Below are 21,264 nucleotides of genomic sequence, written 5' to 3'. Positions count from 1 at the left end.
AGTGGTCACGTACGCTTTACGTAAAATGCATTGATTATGCTTAGGTAACATTTCTAAACCGGGGCCCGACCGGGCAGCTTTCGGGAACGAAAAGTCGAAATATGCACAAAACGTAATAGGGGGAGTCGTGGTTTGTATTTATTTCTGTTTGTGTATACATTTATTTTTCGTTTTTAAAAACAGCTTGGTCGGGCCCGGTTTGGAACTATAACCCTAACATTACCGGCTCTACTCTTAGGCCTACGTCACATTTCCAAACCGGGTTCCGGCCGGGCAGCTTTCGGAGAGGAAAAGTATGATATAAAAGACAAACTACACAAGACGTAACGAGAATAGTCGTGGGCATTATTGGTGTATGGTTTTAATACGGTGGGGCCGCGTAGCACAGTGGTATTGTATTCGGCCCGTGATCGAGAGGTCGCCGGTTCGAATCCGCCTACCGTGTTGCCGGTCTTGTGCCCTTGGGAAAGGCACTTTACACGACTTTCCTCACTTTACTCAAGTGAAAAATGAGTCGTCCCTCGGATAGGACGTTAAATGGAGGTCCCGTGTATGGGGAGAGCCATACCCCATGCACGTTAAAGAACCCCCACACGTGCGATGGTGCGGTGTGCGTTGGTGCAAATCCTTCTGTCGGGAGTTGGTGATTCACTTCAAATCACCCGGATGGAGGCCTGGCGAACCTCTGTCTCGTATCAGCCACATGGTGAATTACATCATTCACCCGGACGGGAGACCTGGCGCATCCCCGTCTTGTAATTAGCCTACGAAAGGGTATGTCACCCCGTAAGGGGCGGTATAACCCCGTCGTGTGTAGACATGTGCGAACATGTCTACATTTGATCACGTCGACCGATGATGATGGTTTTAATAATAATGATAATAATAATAATAATCTGGTGTATTTTGCCAGCCAGTAGGTACCCCAAGTATGAGTAATGAGGCTGTTTAACGTGGTCGAGGCACCTCCTCGAGCACGGGACCCCCGTTTTACGTCCCTCCCGGAAGACGATTTCGAGGAAATTTTACGTATACATTTCTATTTTCGTTTCATAAAAAGCCCGGCCAGGCCCCGGTTTGGAAATACGATGTCAGCCTAAATCAGAGTGACCCAGTAATTAACCCTTTGTATAGAATTGAAAAGGCTTATTTCGTTATATGTGAGAGGGAATGTAGGCCACCAAGTTATCATCACCAATTATTCCACCTTTTGCCGAATTCTTCGATCCATGTCCCGTACTAAAGGCTACATGCAGGATGACCTGGTTGAGGCTAAAATGAAAATATGGGAAGAGTCGTTGTATTAAAACTCCAGGACTGGGGGTAGTTGTAAAGCTAGATTTCTCGCATTATTGTATAGGTTAGCTCTCATTCGTTTTTGATGTACATGTATTCTTCCCTTTTTCAACCTCCTTGCTCTAAGAAAAGGTTTCGGTTGACGGCTAGTAGTGGCCATTCTTGCCTACGTCTGCCTGCCAATATCTTTGATACGTAGGGCAAGAGACAGATATAGGGCATCGTGGAAAATGAATAACCTTAATAAAAGGGTGACAAAGAGTTTTATTTCCCAATAGATTAAGTGTCAATCGGTACATAATCGGCCGATTTCTTTTGTAGAATTCCACTTGTTGTGAATTACGTAATCTGAGTTGTAAAAGGATATGACACTCTTTAAACCCATCCAGACCCTACCCATGTATTTCCTATACGTATAGACACTTCTTTCACCATAAATACTTTCGGGATGAATGAAGGACGATTAGCAAACCAAGAAGGACAATTGTTCACAACCAAGGTATCAAAGAACTCACCAACAGGGTGAGTTTTCTTGTCGCCTCAGAAATTGCAAAGATTACTTAATTTATTTGAAATTAACTAAAGATCGTGACAACCAAACAGTCCCCTTCCCCCAAATAAACATAAATAAATAAAGGAATAAAATTGTTAAAGGAAAACTGATGATGTCCACCTATTCTTGACCTTAATTCAATACGTACAGAATATGATGTAGACATAAATGTAGGCGGCGCTTCGACGGGCGGACATGGTGTTACAGGGGCTCCTCGCACGGCGCCTAAAAACTACCCTTAACATGTCAACTAGTGTCTTAAACGTCATTGTAGATGTGTGATAAGATGTCTGGACCTATTTGAGAAAGTTATAACATGCTTTAAGCGTAAAACCTTGTTCATTTTCATATTTTAAAAGTCGGGACCAAATACCCTATGAGAGCCCAAGCTGCAGTACCGCTCCCGGTCGCGTCCAGAAAAAGCTGTTAAAACGACTGTTAAATTGCCAACTTTCCCTCTTTTTAGGAATGGGGAAATAATGAAAGGCTCGCAAAGGGGTTGAAATTTTTTGTGTCTTACTTGCCTTTTTCGTCCCAAATTTGACCACTTTAAATCAAAGATGGCAACATCTAAGGCAGTTCACAAACAAAACGACTGGCTATTAGGTCAGAAATACATCATAGCAAACAAATATGAAATACATCTATCGTTATTTGATAACAAATGGCATCTATGCGCATAACCACAAGATCAAATAGATAAATTATGCATATGATAATGATAACAAGTTGTAACTGAGTCATCATACCGAGTTATGTTTCCGTCTCATAACTTTTCGTCATTCTTCAAAAAATTCTACTGCAATTATTATCTACATAAAGTCAACATTTATATTTGTGAAAGAAATACAGATACTCTCCTATGATGTCAACTTTTTGCTCTCCCTTCAATCTGTGCTCCTGTTCTGGCAAAACCTTCGCATTTGTATTTTAAAATCACATCAAAATCATACCGCATTTATCATTACAAATTCAGCAGCATGAAAGGCCACTTTTGCTTAATCTAATGAATCATACCCCCAAACTGATATGTACGATCTCAAAAAAGATCATAAAAGTTATAGAAAATATTTAGAAAGATACCGATTCCATGGCATAACAAATATTAAATCAGTTATCGTTGTTCCTTCATCAGGGGGTAGTTTCTATTGCTTTAGAAGAAGGTGTAACAAACTAATCCAATATCCGTGTGTGAACTGTCTCAATGTTGTCATTCTTAATCTCAAATGGTCATATTTTTGATAACAAAGTTTTAAAAATCCAAACCCCTTTGCGAGCCTTTCACCATCTCCCCATTCCCGAAAAGAGGAAAATCTAGCAATTTGACAGTCGTTTTAGCCATTTTTCAGGACGCGAAAGACCCGGCCTCTGCAGCCGCCTGGGCGCCTGAGGCGGCGATACCGGGTGTTCACCTGTCCAGGCCTATGACGTCATCGTGGCCTGGGAACCACGGGCATGTATAATCGCAACATATGGCTAGAAAGAGACATCTATCCCCCAAACTAGGGTGCCTATCAGGAGCGCCTTGGCCAGGAGCATGGCTGGGGACACATGGCAGTCGCTCATCGCGTCGTCGCTCTTAAGGGCTCTTAAAAGAACCTCTCCCCATTGCAATGCATTGAGCGGGGTTCTTTTACTCCTATTTTTTATATGCCAAGAAAGTGCCGCCGAATTTTAGCACCAAGACATGCCCGTCGGCCGTCCGCGTCGACCTGGCGCGAAAGACCCGGCCTCTGCAGCCGCCTGGGCGCCTGAGGCGGTGACACCGGGTGTTCACCTGTCCAGGCCTATGACGTCATCGTGGCCTGGGAACCACGGGCATGTATAATCGCAACATATGGCTAGAAAGAGACATCTATCCCCCAAACTAGGGTGCCTATCACGAGCGCCTTGGCCAGGGGCATGGCTGGGGACACATGGCAGTCGCTCATCGCGTCGCCGCTCTTAAGGGCTCTTAAAAGAACCTCAAGGTTCCGGTTCGGAGTTTTTTTTATAATTTGGAGCCGATTTGACTGTCTCTGAGAAAAGCACTAGCGCTTCTCAAAACATCGGTTTTCGGATAATTCAATGTTTCCGATAGAAAAGGTTGTGTTATCGCTGACCAACAGACTCATTTGACATTTTCTGTAGAAATGTTATTTTTGGTAAAAACCATCAAAAATATAAGCTTTTCATCCAAAAATTGCTAATTTGGGGCCATTTTTTACAGGCCGCTACACGGAAAAAAATGAATTTTCCTGGGATAATGACTGATGTGGCAATAAAGGTCACGACTTCTTCTGCATACTGAGTAAAAAGGAAAAAAAGTTATCCAATGCGTTTTCCGCGAGCTCCGATGGCACTAAAACACCCAAAACGCACATAGAACGTACGATCTGGGTAATCAGGCGACGAAACGCTTTACCGCTATCGCGCGCACTAATACCAGGAAGTGTTCGCCGCACGATCAAATCTCCGACACCATAAAACGCTACGAATAACAAGCATTTAGAGAAGTATAAAAGATTATAGACTTCTAAAGCGATAGCCAAAAAATCTAGAGCCAGAACTATGGAAACAACCTCTGATTTGCGTCTTATTCTTAGGGACTATTTAGATATCTGATTTTTGATTTAATTTTATTTATTTTGCACAATCTTTAAAAAAGTTAACATAAAACAAATTAAAGGATGAAAGTACATGCAGGGGGAAGAAAAAAAGCCTCGTGGCTTGTACAAAGTCTTCCTCCAAAGTAACAAGATTGAATAGACGTGTAAAAATTATACATTAGACAATAATGTAACCAAAAGAATTATATCAATAAACATATATATATGGACACTTGAAATTCCGAACCGGAACCTTAAAAAAGTCGAGAGGCCGTCTCTTCAAGAAAATAAATCTAAAGCAGAAAAGCCGTATATGGGAATGAAGGGTATCGCTCCAGCTTTAAGAACAGCCGGGTTTCAGTTTCTTCACTCTATCTACTTTTCATAATGTTTGGGGGAGAAAATTTTTTTCACGTAAAAAAGTATGCAAAAAAAGGGGAATTTTGATGTGGAAATAAACCCACTACCTATATTTTAGTCATGAAAATTACTGATATTGTCGGAAAGAGACTACACCGAAGATTAATCAAGCAAAAGATAAAGAAAATCGTAACACTGAGATTTTTACAATAACCCGACGCGCGAGGCATAGCAACACGGCTCACAGACCGCATATGGACGGGGAATCTGGGTCAACGGGCGAATCACTTCCAAGGCGTAGAATACAAGGAAGTGACACTCGGACCCAAAACCAATTTGCACCAAAAACACATCACTTCTTACGCTTTTTAGCCATGCCAGTATCAAATACCACTTCGCAGCAGATTATGAGAAATTTGAACTCAAACACGGACCCTCGAGACCCTTTCGTCACATTTTTGTCGCGCAATATCTCGCCTGCTGAGACCTTCAAAAACAGGTCCAGACATCTTATCACATATCTAGAATGACATTCAAGACACTAATTGACATGTAGAGGATAGTTTTTAGGCGCCGTGCGAGGAGCCCCTGTAACACCATGCCCGCCCTTCGAAGCGCCACCTACATTCATGTATACATTATATCGTGTACGTTATGAGCAGGTTATGGATATATGTGGATATCACCCGCTATCCCATATCACCTTTCACTCAACTGCTCATCTACTTATATGTGGTAGGAGTCTGTCAGAGAAGACCACTCGTCACTCAGAAAACATTACGATCTTTAACACCAACTTCTGCTTCGAGACCTTATGCGATTTGCTATCACAACTTTGGCCTTTTACTTACTAATGTAAACATTGTTTTGTGACACTCTGACACCCCCTTAAGTCCGTTTCAAAGTTTCACACTCGTTTGAAAAACTTTTAGGTATAATTATTATATCCAGAAATGTGATTCATTGATTGTGAGGAGTTGGAGAACTTTAATACAACTGCACATCTTCAAGAGTATCAAGTTATATCCTGTTCTTACTGGCTTTGTCCGTAATTTTCTGGTATGCTAGGAGCTCACATGAATTCACGTAGTTACTATCATCTATGTATGACGGTTCCGTAGAGATTGCATCTGATGAATTAAATGGATCTAACTAAAGCGCCGACTAGTGACCAAAAATATCATTGCAGCAAGTGTAGCATACTAGTAGTTTCAAGAATCGGCCGCATTAATTTGTACCGCGGATAAAAATCGATTTATTATAACACCACCACACTAGAGTTCAAGCTTCGATAGCTTTCACGTGAAAGTATTGACAAATGATATACAAATGACGGTAATAACGCGGCAACAATGTGAATTAATCAAGATTTCGGCCGTACTACTTTGTACCGCGGATAAAAACTGTGTTGTGCGGTCTGAAGATGATTTTGATGCTGATTGGTCGTGTGAATGTACATTCAGATAATTGTATTGTAATACTACTTCAGATCAAACAATGTTATATGCTGATTGGTCAACAAAAAGTGATTGGCCAATCAATGTGCAGCTACTATGACACTCTAAATACTATTTTAAAGCCGACTTTTTTTACCACCAGAAAGTGAAGTTTAGGCCTCGGTGGCTTATCGACAAATGATATGCAAATGTTATTAATTACACAGCGGATAAAAACTGTGTTGTGCGGTCTGAAGATGATTTGGATGCTGATTGGTCGTAAGAATGTACATTCAGATAATTGTATTATTTCATTGCACATCAAACAGTGTTATATGCTGATTGGTAAACTGGAATTAATCAACCAATCAGCGTGTAGCTAATACATTACATGCTCGTCAATCTGAAGCATTTATTTCATTGACTGCTAGGGGTCGCTCTTGAATTATCAATGTAAAATCGTATTAGCAATATTACTTTTCTGCCGTTCGTTTTTAATTCGCTTAGGAGCGCCCTTGACACGCAGAGAGAATAAAGCTGTCGATTGTTACCAATGAGTTGTTTTCGTGGAACAGAAAGGGTGGGAATACTGCATTTAAGGTATCTTTGATGGAAAGAGGTATTTAACTTTTACAATCGCCCTGAATACCTGCATAAAATTAACAGTAAACACAATCCCATAGGACACAATCCTTCGTGAAGTGATTATAGCATACGTTACAGTGTGGCTAAGGTGTTTGTCAAATGTCAGACTAATCCATTAAAAGATATTGATTTTCAGATGACTCAAACCTAGTTAGAAATAAGTATGAAAGACTCATCTTAGCAAAGACGAATATTGTAGCATTTTCTCATAAATGAGGCCCTGATTTACATAATATTTGACTTAACTTATAACTTTCAAATATCATATGATATTGCCACAATTTACCACTACAGAATTCTAGTTATTTCTGATCTAATAGATAATATCTATTGATATTCCTCTCTGTATCAGTTAAATATGTCATATGAAGACATGCAGTGGATTTCCTCTTTAGTAGTTTGACAATTCATTGTTCTCACGATATAGTCCCTAATAGAGCCCAATTTGTAGTGCCACTCTCAAACGCCTCCAAAATTTCTTGGAGTGTACACGCGCGTTCACATCATTTGGCGTCCAAAGGATGTCATCCACAAAATTAACTCAGTGTAGCCCTCCAAAAAAAAGGAGCGATTCAATAAACTATGACCAGAACACGTCTCTCATAATATCTTCCTTTATTGAAACTCAATCAAGATCCTTCACAGAATCTACAGTACTATCAAGATAACATCTCATTGAAAATGATACAAACACCACTATATAATCACCCAACAATATAGTAATAATCTAACACAATCATATGATAATACTTGTAGTTCTCACAATATGGAGACAAAAGAAATATGATATACAAGTTCACCTTTATCCGTAGGGTAACCCTTATTCGTTCTTTTCAAGAACAATGTATTTAGGGAAATCAAGTCGACAGATGATGGTTTCAAACTGCAATATTTTGAAAATAGTACAATTTGAAACTACCGTCCATTGACTTGATATCCCTGGATACCCTGTTTAGCAACACAACGGATAAAGGTTACCCTGCGGATAAAGGTGAACTAAAGTTATACAACACACAATGAATGCTGTCGTCAGTGTCAAACCGACACATATGGTCCAATGAAATGGTCCTGCCAGTCCAAATCCTGTCCATGCAAAATGGAACACATTGAAGCTAATTAAAGATTCTCTCAGTGATAAACTTTACAGCTACAGAAATATATTCTGTATTGATCACAAAATCCGTAAGATAATTACTATCACCTTTGGAAACGAGGCAAAATTATATCAATATCATAAATTTGGCTCAGAGTTAAGCATGTATCTCACTGACGCTGTAACTTGGCATTTTTACCTCCACACCGTAAAATGCAGCCAACCACTCAGCGGATTTGATTGACAAAAACTTATCTTTCTACGCTTTCTGTGTACGTCATACTTATGACATAAGTGATACGTAACACATAAGTTATGTGTTACGTATGATATTCCCGTCACAAAGTCAAGGGTAACAAAAATCTAATTTAGGATGCAGTTGGGATGACAAAGAGTCACAGCTCAGTGAGATATCCACTTTAAGTACAACTTAACTGGCACTTAAGTCCCTCTAGGCTGTGGACCCTTTTTGATAAAATTGCTAATAATAGTACTTCATGTACACTACAAACTACTACAGCTTTTTTTCTGACACACACTTCAATCATAATGTAATCTATTCTCTGTAAAAATATTATCTACACAGTCATGCTTATTATCTAACACACCACAATGTACAATATAAAACTTTGACAGTTTTCGTTTCTTTGTTGTTTAAAATTTGCATTGCTACCTGCTATGGGGGTGATTTTGAGGTACATTTAATACTGATGTTATACTTGCTAATGTGCAAAGATTGGTCAACAATACATTTGAACACTAGCTATCACAATTTCAATAACTTTGACTTCCTTAAACCATTGATCAAGCAGTTAACTATTGCCTAAACTTTAAGTAGAATAACTGGCAGTCTATTCAACTTTTTAAAAATATAGGCAAATATAACTGACGCTGTAACAGACATCAATACAAGAACATTAAAAAGTACAAAACGCATTCATAAAACGTGGATTAATTGTTCTCAAATGAAGAACTTACACAACACTAACCCTAAATATATCTAACACAAAGTTGACCCAATAACTAGCAACACACAATGATCATGGCAAGTTTGAAAGATAATATCTGATTTCAATGACAAAGTTTTCATCTGACATTACTTCAAAGAAAATTAATGTCCACATAAAGATTTACATGTACATGTACGTGAACGAAGCTAAAGCACACTCTATACACGCTGCCAACATGTTCGACACAGACGTAATTGTACAGACCAGGGTTGTAGCCAGCACCTGTCCTTCAGTCCTTTGAACGAATTTTGCAGCTGGGGACTGAAAAAAGTTTTCCCCATTCCGTCCCCTGGGACAGACAAAAATGTAAAGATTTAAAAAACTGAAACTCATGTGTTCTTCTTCACCAAAACAGATGCCATTGAACAGCGTAGTCTACAAGGAAAATTTGCACCTCAAAATGCAGGAAATAGTGTTTCGGAGGGTCTTGATATAAAAATTTTCTGGGACCCAGACCCCCTAGAAATGACGCGCAACGTCACGCCATGCCTTCGGTGCTCGATAGGATTCCCATTCAAAATCAAGGGGACTGAAAATGATTTCAGGCTGGCTACAACCCTGGTACAGACTATCGCGACACTACGGCAGAGAGAATATTCCTGACCATCTTCTAATTTTGCTGTTGGTTAAAACCTGCACCCGAGGCACTGACTTAACAACACTGACAAGGCATTCTAAAACGGCAAGCCACAAGACAACGGAACAATGCGAAAACCTCTCAAGACAAAGCAGTGTCGTTCAAGACGTAAGCTCTATTATATATAAGTTCTTTATTTTGACACCATCTTCTTGTTGAGTTATTTTGGCCTCCTTTGATAGAAAGCCTGTGATATTTGGAGCAGTAATTCAGCATTCCTGAAGAGATTTTGTTAAGTCCGATGCGCAGACGTAGATATCGGTAACTACCCTGCCGACATTGTCTACATGTACATTATCGTTACCTCTGATTTATACACCCTTTATCATCAAAGTTTTAAAATATATTATCATCCATATGTGCTCTCTTTGGTCATGGCAACTTCCTGTACAGAGTGCTTTCAATGCCACCCCCAGTTCTGAGATGGGCCAGTCCATGTACATGTAGATACCAGTATCTATAGGAACAATCCATCTCAGTAAAGGGGTGGTCAGGTCAGGAAAGCATGTGAAGAGTACAGGTGGCATTAAGTACATTTTGTACATGGGCTTTGTAAGAAATGTTGGCTCTTTCCATTTCTGTGATTAGACTATAGAAGATGCGCAGCAAGCAATTCACATTTTTCATTTATAGATTGTCTTCATGTAATTTTGTCCTTGTTACATAATATCTGGCCGCTTTTGGACATCACAGAGAAAAGAAACAGCCAACATTTACACACATTTTTTTTACAACCATTTCTATTTTAAGTACTCTGTCATCAGACATGACTCTCGTACGCTAAGATTCCGTCTTGTAGAGGCGGACATAGTGATCTCGGTGATTGGAAACTAATGTTACCGTCCTCACTGAGGATTGTGGTTCTCGTTTCGTCCAATGACACGTCGTATGATACGTCGTACCCCACCGCTCCCTCCTCGCTAAACGTCGAGCCGTTGCTCGGATCAGTGTTCCTGTTTTCTGCGTCCTCGACGTATTCTGTGGCCGCTCTTCGCAGGGATATCCACGTCATGAACACGAAGAGTACGGACATGGCCTTGAGCCCGGCGGACAGGCCGAAGTAGAGGAATCGGAAGCGGGTGGCGTCGTATTCCCAGCATGCACCTTTGTCGCCGTTGCACAGCGGCTGCCACAGAATGCAGGCCGTGTCGATGGTGGCACCGTAGTAGATTGGGGCGGGAATGTAGGCTGGGTGGAACAGGTGCAGAATTAGACATTTGTAATTTTCTGATGTTTCATACTGTATGTCAGTTACATATAAACGTTTGTTTGTTTGTTTGTTTGTTTGTTTATTCTCCTTACATATAGGGGTGAAGGGCAAACATGGGAATACATGTAATAAATTGGATCACCAGTGACTTGTGAAAATGCATTTTTTTTTACATTGTAACTACATTGCAACTACTAACTACTTCAACCACTGGCTGATATGAAAATGGCACAGAATTCTCTTACTAGGATCAAAGTATGCTATTAACCAAGTATCCTTGCTGAGCCTAGCTGATAAGTTCTAATTTACTGTGTAAATGTCGTACATAAGGCATGGATGTATCCAAGATGTATAAATATAGAATCTTGGCCAATATTGCCACTTCTGTGTGAAGAAAAAGTGCATACTTCTACATGTATGTGTATCAAAGGCAATACTCACCAAGTGTTCGGAAGAGGACAAACTGGATGCCAAGGGCAAAGGGTCGCTCCTCCTTCTTCACTGACCTGTATATATGGGGAGGGCAGAGAAAAAAAACATATTCATTACCACATTTGTCTTAGCAAAATCTGCAAATTCGCTGTGGCTAGATTGTTAAACTTGCTTGATCCAAGACTAGAGACATGTTTAAATCAGTTAAGTGTCCGTTGTTCCCGTCTTACGATGGTTGGGCATTGCAGGATGCCGTTCGGGTCTGATTGCTGACCTCCATGAGATCAGACAAAAACAACCTTCTCGACTTCAGTTCAGTTCAGTTCATCCTTAGAGAGGTAACACCAGCGTCTCCACATGTTCCTGTCTCCACATCTCGACTTAGACAATGACAATAAACATACAAACCAGTAAACAAAGCGGCGCCCTTACCTGAGGGTGACCATCATGGCAGGCACTTGTGCGCAGCAGGTGATGAAGGTTACGATGAACAGGAACACCAGAAACGGCGCCAGCGTGCCGCAGTCACGGTGACATTTTCCTGTCACAGAACAAAAATCATCACATCAGCCACAAACAACTAGGAGAAGACAACTTAGTCTGAGTCAAGCAATAAAGCCATGGGGCTATAACTTACATGTATATGATGGAGAGACATTCTTTGTTTGACTGAGATCATGAATCACATTGTCAGTAAATTATATTTTCTCAAAAACCAAATATTGTGCAGATACAGAGACAACGTTTCTGATATAAAGAGAGATCTAATGACTTGTAGATACTAACTTAAGGCTATTTTGAAATTTTTTAAAAATCGCAGAACCCAAAAATTGTAGAAAAAGTGAGGAACTTCATCTTCCTCTGCTTCCAAAAAAGAAGTCAAACCCAACCTGTTTAGAAATAGTCAACAATAGGATTCGAGTAGCCTATTTTTACAATAATGTTTATCACCATTCATTGTCACTTGTACATCTCCTATGTTTCCACCATGTACTTGCAATTAGCCCCCGGGCATGAACTTGCTATAAACTTTCACTTAAATAATTTTGACTCCAATGGTATAGCCCTACCTGTGATGACATGGCCTCCATATCTCAGTTTCTGCTCCTCGATGCGGTACTTCTTGGTGTTGATGGTTTCCACAGAGACAACTGCTACACAGCTGCAGTCAGTGTAGTTCTGTAAGGGGGATAATACAGGCATGTTACTGATCAGCAGCACCTCCTAGTGATTCACAAAGGAAATGCAAGAACCTCACCTACATGTATTCAAAATTCTTAAGCAAAGAGAGATGGAAAAAGAATGGCAAGAATGCTTGTCTTGACTTTAGTGACCACTCAAAGGATTTGAAGAAAATGATTTAAGTACCGCCTCACCTTTTTCTACAAAGTAGTCAACAATAATATTAACATAGACGCCAGCAATATTCTGAAGCCTGCCCAAGGGCGCACCCGTGGCCACATGTCGCTCACCCATCATGCACGCACAGTCAACTGATCATTGTACTTTTCAAAACGAGTGAAATTTCCATGATAAAACAAATTTGAACCTGTAAATTCTGCTAAAAAGCATTTGACTTCTCTGTCACAACCAATGGAAGATTAGCTGTATGGTGTGCTAAACTAAGATCAACTTTTTTATGACAACAAAGTTGTTGTTTTTAATGAGATTGTTAACTCACATATTTGGTGGTCTGTCCGTCCCATAGAAAGTTGGTGACTTTATGACAGCCTGCATGGCAGGGGCTGAAGTAGGTGATACCATCTGAGCCACAGACGGGGGAGTACGAGTGGATGGCACAGTCACAGTGCAGGTTACAGTTGGCTGTGAACTCACTGGGTGCCTGGTGGTCAAAGTTGGGACTGGAAACGCACCCAAAAAAAGAATACCATTAAAAACTCTTGGTGAATCTTAATCAAATCTCATGAAAAGGGTATTCTTCAAGCAGAGGTTTGGCTTCGGCTATTTTTGACAGTCACAGTCCAAGTTACAGTTGGCTGTGAACTCACTGGGTGCCTGGTGGTCAAAGTTGGGACTGGAAACGCACCCAAAAAAAGAATACCATTAAAAACTCTTAAAAATCATAAATCTTTATTCCATTGCAATCTCATGGCCAAAGGCATTCTCAAGGAAGAGGTTTTTCTCCAGCTGTTTTTAGGTATTTTTGTCTGGCTTTCTACTTTGTACCATTTACCACCAGTGGCAAGAAGCAAACGGTACAAACCAGAAAACACATAAAAAACAACCTTTACTTGGAACGTACCACTGAAGCTAATTAATTGCAAGAAAGCACAGAAACACCTGTATGATGACATATAAAAAGGTAATGAAATGTTAGTAAGTTCAGTACAGACAAGTTTAATACAAAGTACTGTAAGTTTGCTTTTTTTCAAAGGGGCTTCATTTTTAGTAAGAGGTTTTTGCAGTATTCTAAGTTAACAGTTGAAACAATGCTGTAGTTCAGTAGTAATACATTAAACACACGCAAATATATCAAGGACTGCTTTGTTATTAGAAAGAATACTGAAGCTAAATGATTAACCTACTTCATTATGATACTATATAAATGAATTATGTTAGCCCTTATTGTTATGTTAACTAGGATGTTAAGCTTTATCCTTTACCTCTTTTTTTTTGTACTTTATGTAATAGCTGTTGCCATACTTTGTACCATGTACAATTGACGTGCAATAAAGTTCTTCTTCATATTCACGATGTCATAAATTTGCTGTAGACTGTTACCACAAATACAAAACTTCTGCAAAAATTTCACAATTTACAGTACCAACTTAGTTAAGACACACTACAGATCTGCAACAACATTAAGATCAAGAAGACTGCTCGCTACGAGTCATGTTTGACCTACAGTTACCTAGCTCAAGAAACTAAATGATATTACCCAGGATACTAACAGAATGAATCATCCTACAACATTCAGTTATCACATATCAAGACCCTTGGAACCATAATAGAAAATGAAATTACCAACCACAATAAATATGGAGAGTGAAGACTACAAATATGTCAATTGTATCACCAGTAACAGAATGACTCATCTTACAACATTCAGTTATCACATCTCAAGACCCTTGGCACCATAATAGAAAATGAAATCAGAAACCACAATAAATAAAAAGAGTGAAGACTACAAATATGTAATTGTATCACCTAAGGGCACACAAAGCTCGAAGCTGGGAATGATATATAATAGTAGTATACATTATTTGATTATACTGCTGCTGGGGTCCCTGACATGGGTAGGCAGAAGTCGCCCAGTCTTCACACTTCGCTTCCGTGCGGCTCTGTCCATACAAATGTACATGTATATACCAGTAGATATAATCCAATCCTTTGCTTCATTAAATATCTTTCAAGTGTAACACTCAAAGCTAAAACCAGCTGGCACCACTTAATATGTGTACCAGAATTAGACAAAAAAAACTTCACGCCAAGTCTGATCGTTAGAGAAGGATGTTTATAATACTGTAAATCTACAAACTTTCACAATGAATTTATTTTTGTGGTGACCTCTCTAGCACATTTCCATGACACCACGAATATGTCTCTTTTTATGACTACAGTACTACATGAAACAACTGTTTTCAAAGCAAATTTACAATAGTGTGAAAACCTTTTTTCCGACTATTGCAAAATAAAACTGCTGCAAATGTTAACAAATCTACAGCAAGGGAAAAGTCCAAACCTATGTCTGTCTGCACTTTACAGCTATCTACATTTAGTATCTAGTTCTCCTTTATCCCAGTAGATGACCTTCCCGGGAACAAGAAGACAACTTGGTTTGCTGTGTCCCTGAGGACTCCGGGAAGGAGATGGGGTAACCATTATCTTATGGAAATATTGATAAAACAGCAAACAGCAGACGACAGGACTTAGAGGAAGTGGGTTAATTGAATTAGACCCAAATAAAAATTAATGTGGCACCAATGTGCCCATCTAAGCATCTTAATTCAATAATTGTACTGATTTTGTCAAAGAAAAGTTGGGGTCATTTTAACTGGAATGGTGGATATTTTAGCCCCAATGTTGACATCTGATGTCCTCGACTGACTGACTGACTTTATCTCGCCAAAGCATTCTCTTTGGACGATTCCAGACATTGAAATGGTCAAGGTTCCTAGACGGAACAGCAGAGAAGTGAATGTATATAGTATATAATAAATGCCAGAGCGAACTACTTTCTGGATGGTACCCAGGCTAGATCATGGTACTAGACATCTTTAAATCTAAGTTCAAATTTAGATGGTTTTACGGAATCGTAACAAGTCTCTTTGCACACAACTAGGCGTGAGTACCGGTACAGAAAATTCAGGTCCAGGTCCGGTTCAGGTCCAGAGGATCAGGTTCAGGTTCGGACCTGAACCTGGACCTGATTCAGTATGACTCATAGCAATGGTCCATTTCACTACAAAGAAATCCGTTTGGTGGAGTATTAGGCTTACACCAGCGTTTTAAAATCGTACAAAGCTAGCTGCACCTGTACGATTGACTGTAAAACTTGGTAGAAATGACTATAAACTCTACTCTACTTCACTCTTGTTATTTTCTTCCACCAGCAAGCGCCAAAACGTGTAAATGCCTGATGAAATAATCTGTTAATTTTCTAATAGGTCCAACATCCGGTCCACCTATTTTTTTCATGTCCGTTTTTTCCGGACCGGTCCAATATGAAAAACCGGTTTTGTACCGGTGCCCTACACACAAAAAAGTATTTCCTCAGGGTAATTCTGGCTGGTTCACACTGCACTGCAGCTACAGTATAGCTGGATGTCCCTGCTCATAGATAATAAGTCCCAAAAGTAAAACGTCAGCATTTTCAAGGCCTTTTTTAATCCCTAACCACACAGGTCCATTATTCTATTCCCTGTATTTGATGGGGGAGGTTATGGCAGCTATGCGCAGTAAAAGATCAATAAGTTGTTATCTACATTATTCTTGTCTGTGAACTGAATTGACAGGTTGTTTTGAAGGGCATACCGTAAATCTATTTTCTTTTGCAATGGTCTTACAATTATACAGTGGGAGTGAGAAGTGGTTTTTGTAGGGTATATCAAATTGTGTTTGAAACAATTATATTACAGTATTGACACAATGGAAAAGCATATTTACACTGTCATGAAATTACGGTACAGAGATCACCCAAAAATAACACAATCACAAATGTTTTGTGAATTACAGTTACTGTACTAGTGTACTACATGTAGTGTTGCATGGAGCAACATTCTAGTAATTTGAGCAGCATTTTACAACAATTTATACTACAGTAATAATACATGTACAGTGGAAATGCTTCATTCACAATGTCATGAAATGGTGGTAGAGAGGTCACCACAAAAATAAAACCACCACAAAAGTTTCGTGAATTACAGTACTAGTGTTGCATGGAGCAACATCCTGGCAGATTATTTGGCATTTTCCTCAGAATTTGGACTGATTCACACGATGACAGGAACTGACATGTCGTGTGTGGAACGCTCTTATGAGTTTCGGTTGATAAGAGTTATTTAAAAGCTTTTCATTTTGCATCACTTATTGTAAAGGTTGTACGAGGGGCGTTCAATGAGTAATGCCCCTGACCCACTTCCCATAGCAGGAGATTAATGAAACTTGGCACAGTTATTAGTCGTTCTCTATATAGAAACCACCCAGAGTTATGCATTTCTTCCATCGTTTGATGCAGCTCTGGACACCGTTTTTATAGAAGACCCCAGGTTGGTCCTCCAACAGATGCCTCATCAATGGCAGAAGAGGGACGACCAGGTTTGGGAGCTGTTTCCACAGACTTACGGCCATGTTTAAATTCACGATGCGAGCGTTTTACAAGGTCATATGATGGGGCATCATCACCATAAGTTTCTTTCATTTCATCAAAAGTCTTCTTTGGTTTGCGTCCTTTCAAATACAAAAACCGTATCACTGCGCGACACTCAACTGGCTCCATTTCACACCTGTTCCATTTCACACCTGACTCTGTTCAAACACCAGTACATCAGAAACCACAATTAGTTCAGAGCTGTTTTTTGCAACATAATTCATAGAGATATAAATCATTACAAATGCAAAATTTCATTAAGATCAAACAACTGGAAGTGAGTCAGGGGCATAACTTATTGAATGCCCCTCGTAGAATGTTAACAGTAAAAGTGGTTGTCACTTGTCAGTAATTTCTACGTTGCAGCACTCACTTTCATTTGAATTCCATTCAATTCTGCTCACTTCCAATTTTCAACATCACTAGGTGATACTTTAGTTAAAGATTAAATGGTGAATTTCATCAGAGTTCCAAGGGAAATATCAAAGTATATCACATGCATAGCTTTTCATGATCTGAATTTTAACTCCGCTTGAACTACTATATCAAGACACTGACCTGTCACCATAGGGAATGGTGAGCCCCCCTCACGTCGATAGTTTGACAGCCCATCCTATATTTCAACCAATCAACACTCTTGTACTTCTTATCCTGACCAATCAGACATGACATTATATAATATTCATAAAGAAAGTCACCTGTCACTATAGATATTGGTGAACAACTCATGTTGATAGTGTGACAGCTCACTATATGTTCCAACTTCCAACCAATCAAAACTCTTGTACTTCTTATCCTGACCAATCAGACATGACATTGTAATATTCATAGAGATCACCTGTCACTATAGAGATTGGTGAACCCCTCATGTTGATAGTGTGACAGCCCATTACAGTACATGTTCCAACCAATCAAAACTCTTGTACTTCTTATCCTGACCAATCAGACATGGCATTGTAATATTCATAGAGATCACCTGTCACTATAGAGATTGGTGAACCCCTCATGTTGATAGTGTGACAGCCCATTACAGTACATGTTCCAACCAATCAACACTCTTGTACTTCTTATCCTGACCAATCAAACATGACATTCTAACACATATATCTACAATCATTTTCACTGACCTGTCACTATAGGGAATGGTGAGCCCCCCTATGTTGATAGTGTGGCAGCCCACGGTGAACAGCGTGGCGAGGCAGATGAGCGACACGACGGCGCTGACCAGCGACCACTGCGCCGCGCCCTTCAGATCCAGCTTGAGCCGGTTCATGATGTAACCGCCCAGCAGGATGCCACCGCCTGCACTGGGGATGATCACCACTCCTGGGGAGGGGAAATAAAAGATGCTGTTTATCATCAGGATGACTGAACTATCTAACTGTATCTGTAACACCATACCTTAGAAAAAGCCGAGCAATCAATGTGGTCTATGCTTGGACACATCCTCAGGATGCAACAAGACACACCTGCACAAAAAGCTCTTGATTTCGCCATTCTAGGTTCTAACAGATTCAAGACATGCAAGGGAAGACATTGTGTCAACCTGCTCAGCCTGCTGAAAGCAGACCTAAAGCACAGAGGTCGAGCTTTTCCTACAACAGCAAAGAAACAGCTGAGGAGCTAAGGAAGCTTGCAGGATGCAAAGCACACTGGAAAAGGATGAAGAAAGACTGAATGCAGCTATAGGACTTTCAAAAGACTATAGATGCAGAACGCAGCAACTGATGAAGATGATGATGATGACTGAACTAAACTGAACTTATCATTAGGTGGCTTAGCTATAGGACACAAGATCAAGAGGTCTCTGGCTCGATTCTTGGCACACAATTAAGTCTGGTTTATGTGGTTGCAGGATTCTTATTGCTTGTGTCAAAAGAAAATTATCTACAGAACCATCAAAAAGCGGTCATATTGTCCTGGTGGTCCTTATGTAGTGGTGGTATAGGTTTGAAAGTATTTCCCTTTTTGCCTAGAAAATGGTAATACTATTAAGTATGATAGCTTGAGTGTTGACTGTAATCCCTTAAATTTTTTGCTGTGGTTCTATGAACCATGAACTTAAACCACCATTAGTGTTTCCATAATTTACTTTACAACAAGTGACTATAGCACTAATACAAACTTTAAGTTACTGTATTATTAATTTCACTGTAGAAGGACAAAGGACTTTTTGCGGTGGTTTGAATTTCGCGGTATAAACACGATCTTCTTCGACTCTTGTCATAGAAGATCGTAACACGGTAGACTGCAGTATAATACCATAATAGAAAAATGTTCGCGGCGGTTTTAAGTTCACGGTTAAGTGGTCACCACAAAACCGCGAACATTAATCCACCGCGAACATTTCTGCATTTACAGTAATACCATAGCAAACACTTCATTGTCTCCTTACAGTGGAATCAAATCACCAAGTTAAGGACATTTACAGTACCTGTGAGGAGGTTAGCCTCCGAAGCAGAGACTCCAAACTGGGACTCCAGGAACTTGGGTACAAAGGTGATGAAGCCGGTGACGACAGACAGCTCCATGGTGGCACACAGGCTGATACACAGGTAAGGCACGTTGGTGCACAGGCTCATCACTGCATGGGGGATGTCTGTGGGACAAACAAACAAACAAACAAACAAACAATCAATCAATATGATACACAGGTAAGGCACGTTGGTGCACAGGCTCATCACAGCATGGGGGATGTCTGTGGAACAAACAAACAAACAAACAATCAATCAATATGATACACAGGTAAGGCACGTTGGTGCACAGGCTCATCACAGCATGGGGGATGTCTGTGGGACAAACAAACAAACAAACAAACAAACAATCAATCAATATGATACACAGGTAAGGCACGTTGGTGCACAGGCTCATCACAGCATGGGGGATGTCTGTGGAACAAACAAACAAACAAACAATCAATCAATATGATACACAGGTAAGGCACGTTGGTGCACAGGCTCATCACTGCATGGGGGATGTCTGGGGGACAAACAAACAAACAAACAAACAAACAATCAATCAATATGATACACAGGTAAGGCACGTTGGTGCACAGGCTCATCACTGCATGGGGGATGTCTGGGGGACAAACAAACAAACAAACAAACAAACAATCAATCAATATGATACACAGGTAAGGCACGTTGGTGCACAGGCTCATCACAGCATGGGGGATGTCTGTGGGACAAACAAACAAACAAACAATCAATCAATATGATACACAGGTAAGGCACGTTGGTGCACAGGCTCATCACTGCATGGGGGATGTCTGGGGGACAAACAAACAAACAAACAAACAAACAATCAATCAATCAGTCAATATGATACACAGGTAAGGCACGTTGGTGCACAGGCTCATCACAGCGTGGGGGATGTCTGTGGGACAAACAAACAAACAAACAAACAATCAATCAATATGATACACAGGTAAGGCACGTTGGTGCACAGGCTCATCACTGCGTGGGGGATGTCTGTGGGACAAACAAACAAACAAACAAACAAACAATCAATCAATATGATACACAGGTAAGGCAAGTTGGTGCACAGGCTCCACTGCGTGGGGGATGTCTGTGGGACAAACAAACAAACAAACAAACAAACAATCAATCAATATGATACACAGGTAAGGCAAGTTGGTGCACAGGCTCATCACAGCATGGGGGATGTCTGTGAGACAAACAAACAAACAAACAAACAAACAATCAATATGGTACACAGGTAAGGCACGTTGGTGCACAGGCTCATCACAGCATGGGGGATGTCTGTGAGACAAACAAACAAACAAACAAACAAACAATCAATCAATATGATACACAGGTAAGGCACGTTGGTGCACAGGCTCATCACAGCATGGGGGATGTCTGTGAGACAAACAAACAAACAAACAAACAAACAATCAATATGGTACACAGGTAAGGCACGTTGGTGCACAGGCTCATCACAGCATGGGGGATGTCTGTGAGACAAACAAACAAACAAACAAACAAACAATCAATATGGTACACAGGTAAGGCACGTTGGTGCACAGGCTCATCACAGCATGGGGGATGTCTGTGAGACAAACAAACAAACAAACAAACAATCAATATGGTACACAGGTAAGGCACGTTGGTGCACAGGCTCATCACAGCATGGGGGATGTCTGTGGGACAAACAAACAAACAAACAAACAATC

At 40.2% G+C, this 21,264-nt stretch overlaps 1 protein-coding gene across 1 annotated transcript; it reads right to left on the bottom strand.

The window, feature by feature from the left end:
* Positions 1–8,844: 8,844 nt before the first annotated feature.
* On the bottom strand, positions 8,845–19,786 carry LOC118404495 (solute carrier organic anion transporter family member 5A1-like). The gene is made up of 7 exons (XM_035803598.1): positions 19,525–19,786; positions 18,218–18,416; positions 12,942–13,122; positions 12,331–12,439; positions 11,693–11,801; positions 11,270–11,334; positions 8,845–10,806 (listed from the first exon to the last, which is right to left on the bottom strand). Exons 1-7 carry the CDS (start codon positions 19,769–19,771, stop codon positions 10,379–10,381), a joined length of 1,338 nt encoding a protein of 445 aa, XP_035659491.1. The 5' UTR covers positions 19,772–19,786; the 3' UTR covers positions 8,845–10,378.
* Positions 19,787–21,264: the final 1,478 nt, after the last annotated feature.

The sequence above is a fragment of the Branchiostoma floridae genome, chromosome 17 (genome assembly GCF_000003815.2).
Source record: "Branchiostoma floridae strain S238N-H82 chromosome 17, Bfl_VNyyK, whole genome shotgun sequence".
NCBI classification, from domain to species: domain Eukaryota; kingdom Metazoa; phylum Chordata; class Leptocardii; order Amphioxiformes; family Branchiostomatidae; genus Branchiostoma; species Branchiostoma floridae.
This window is presented reverse-complemented; position numbering and strand designations above follow the sequence as displayed.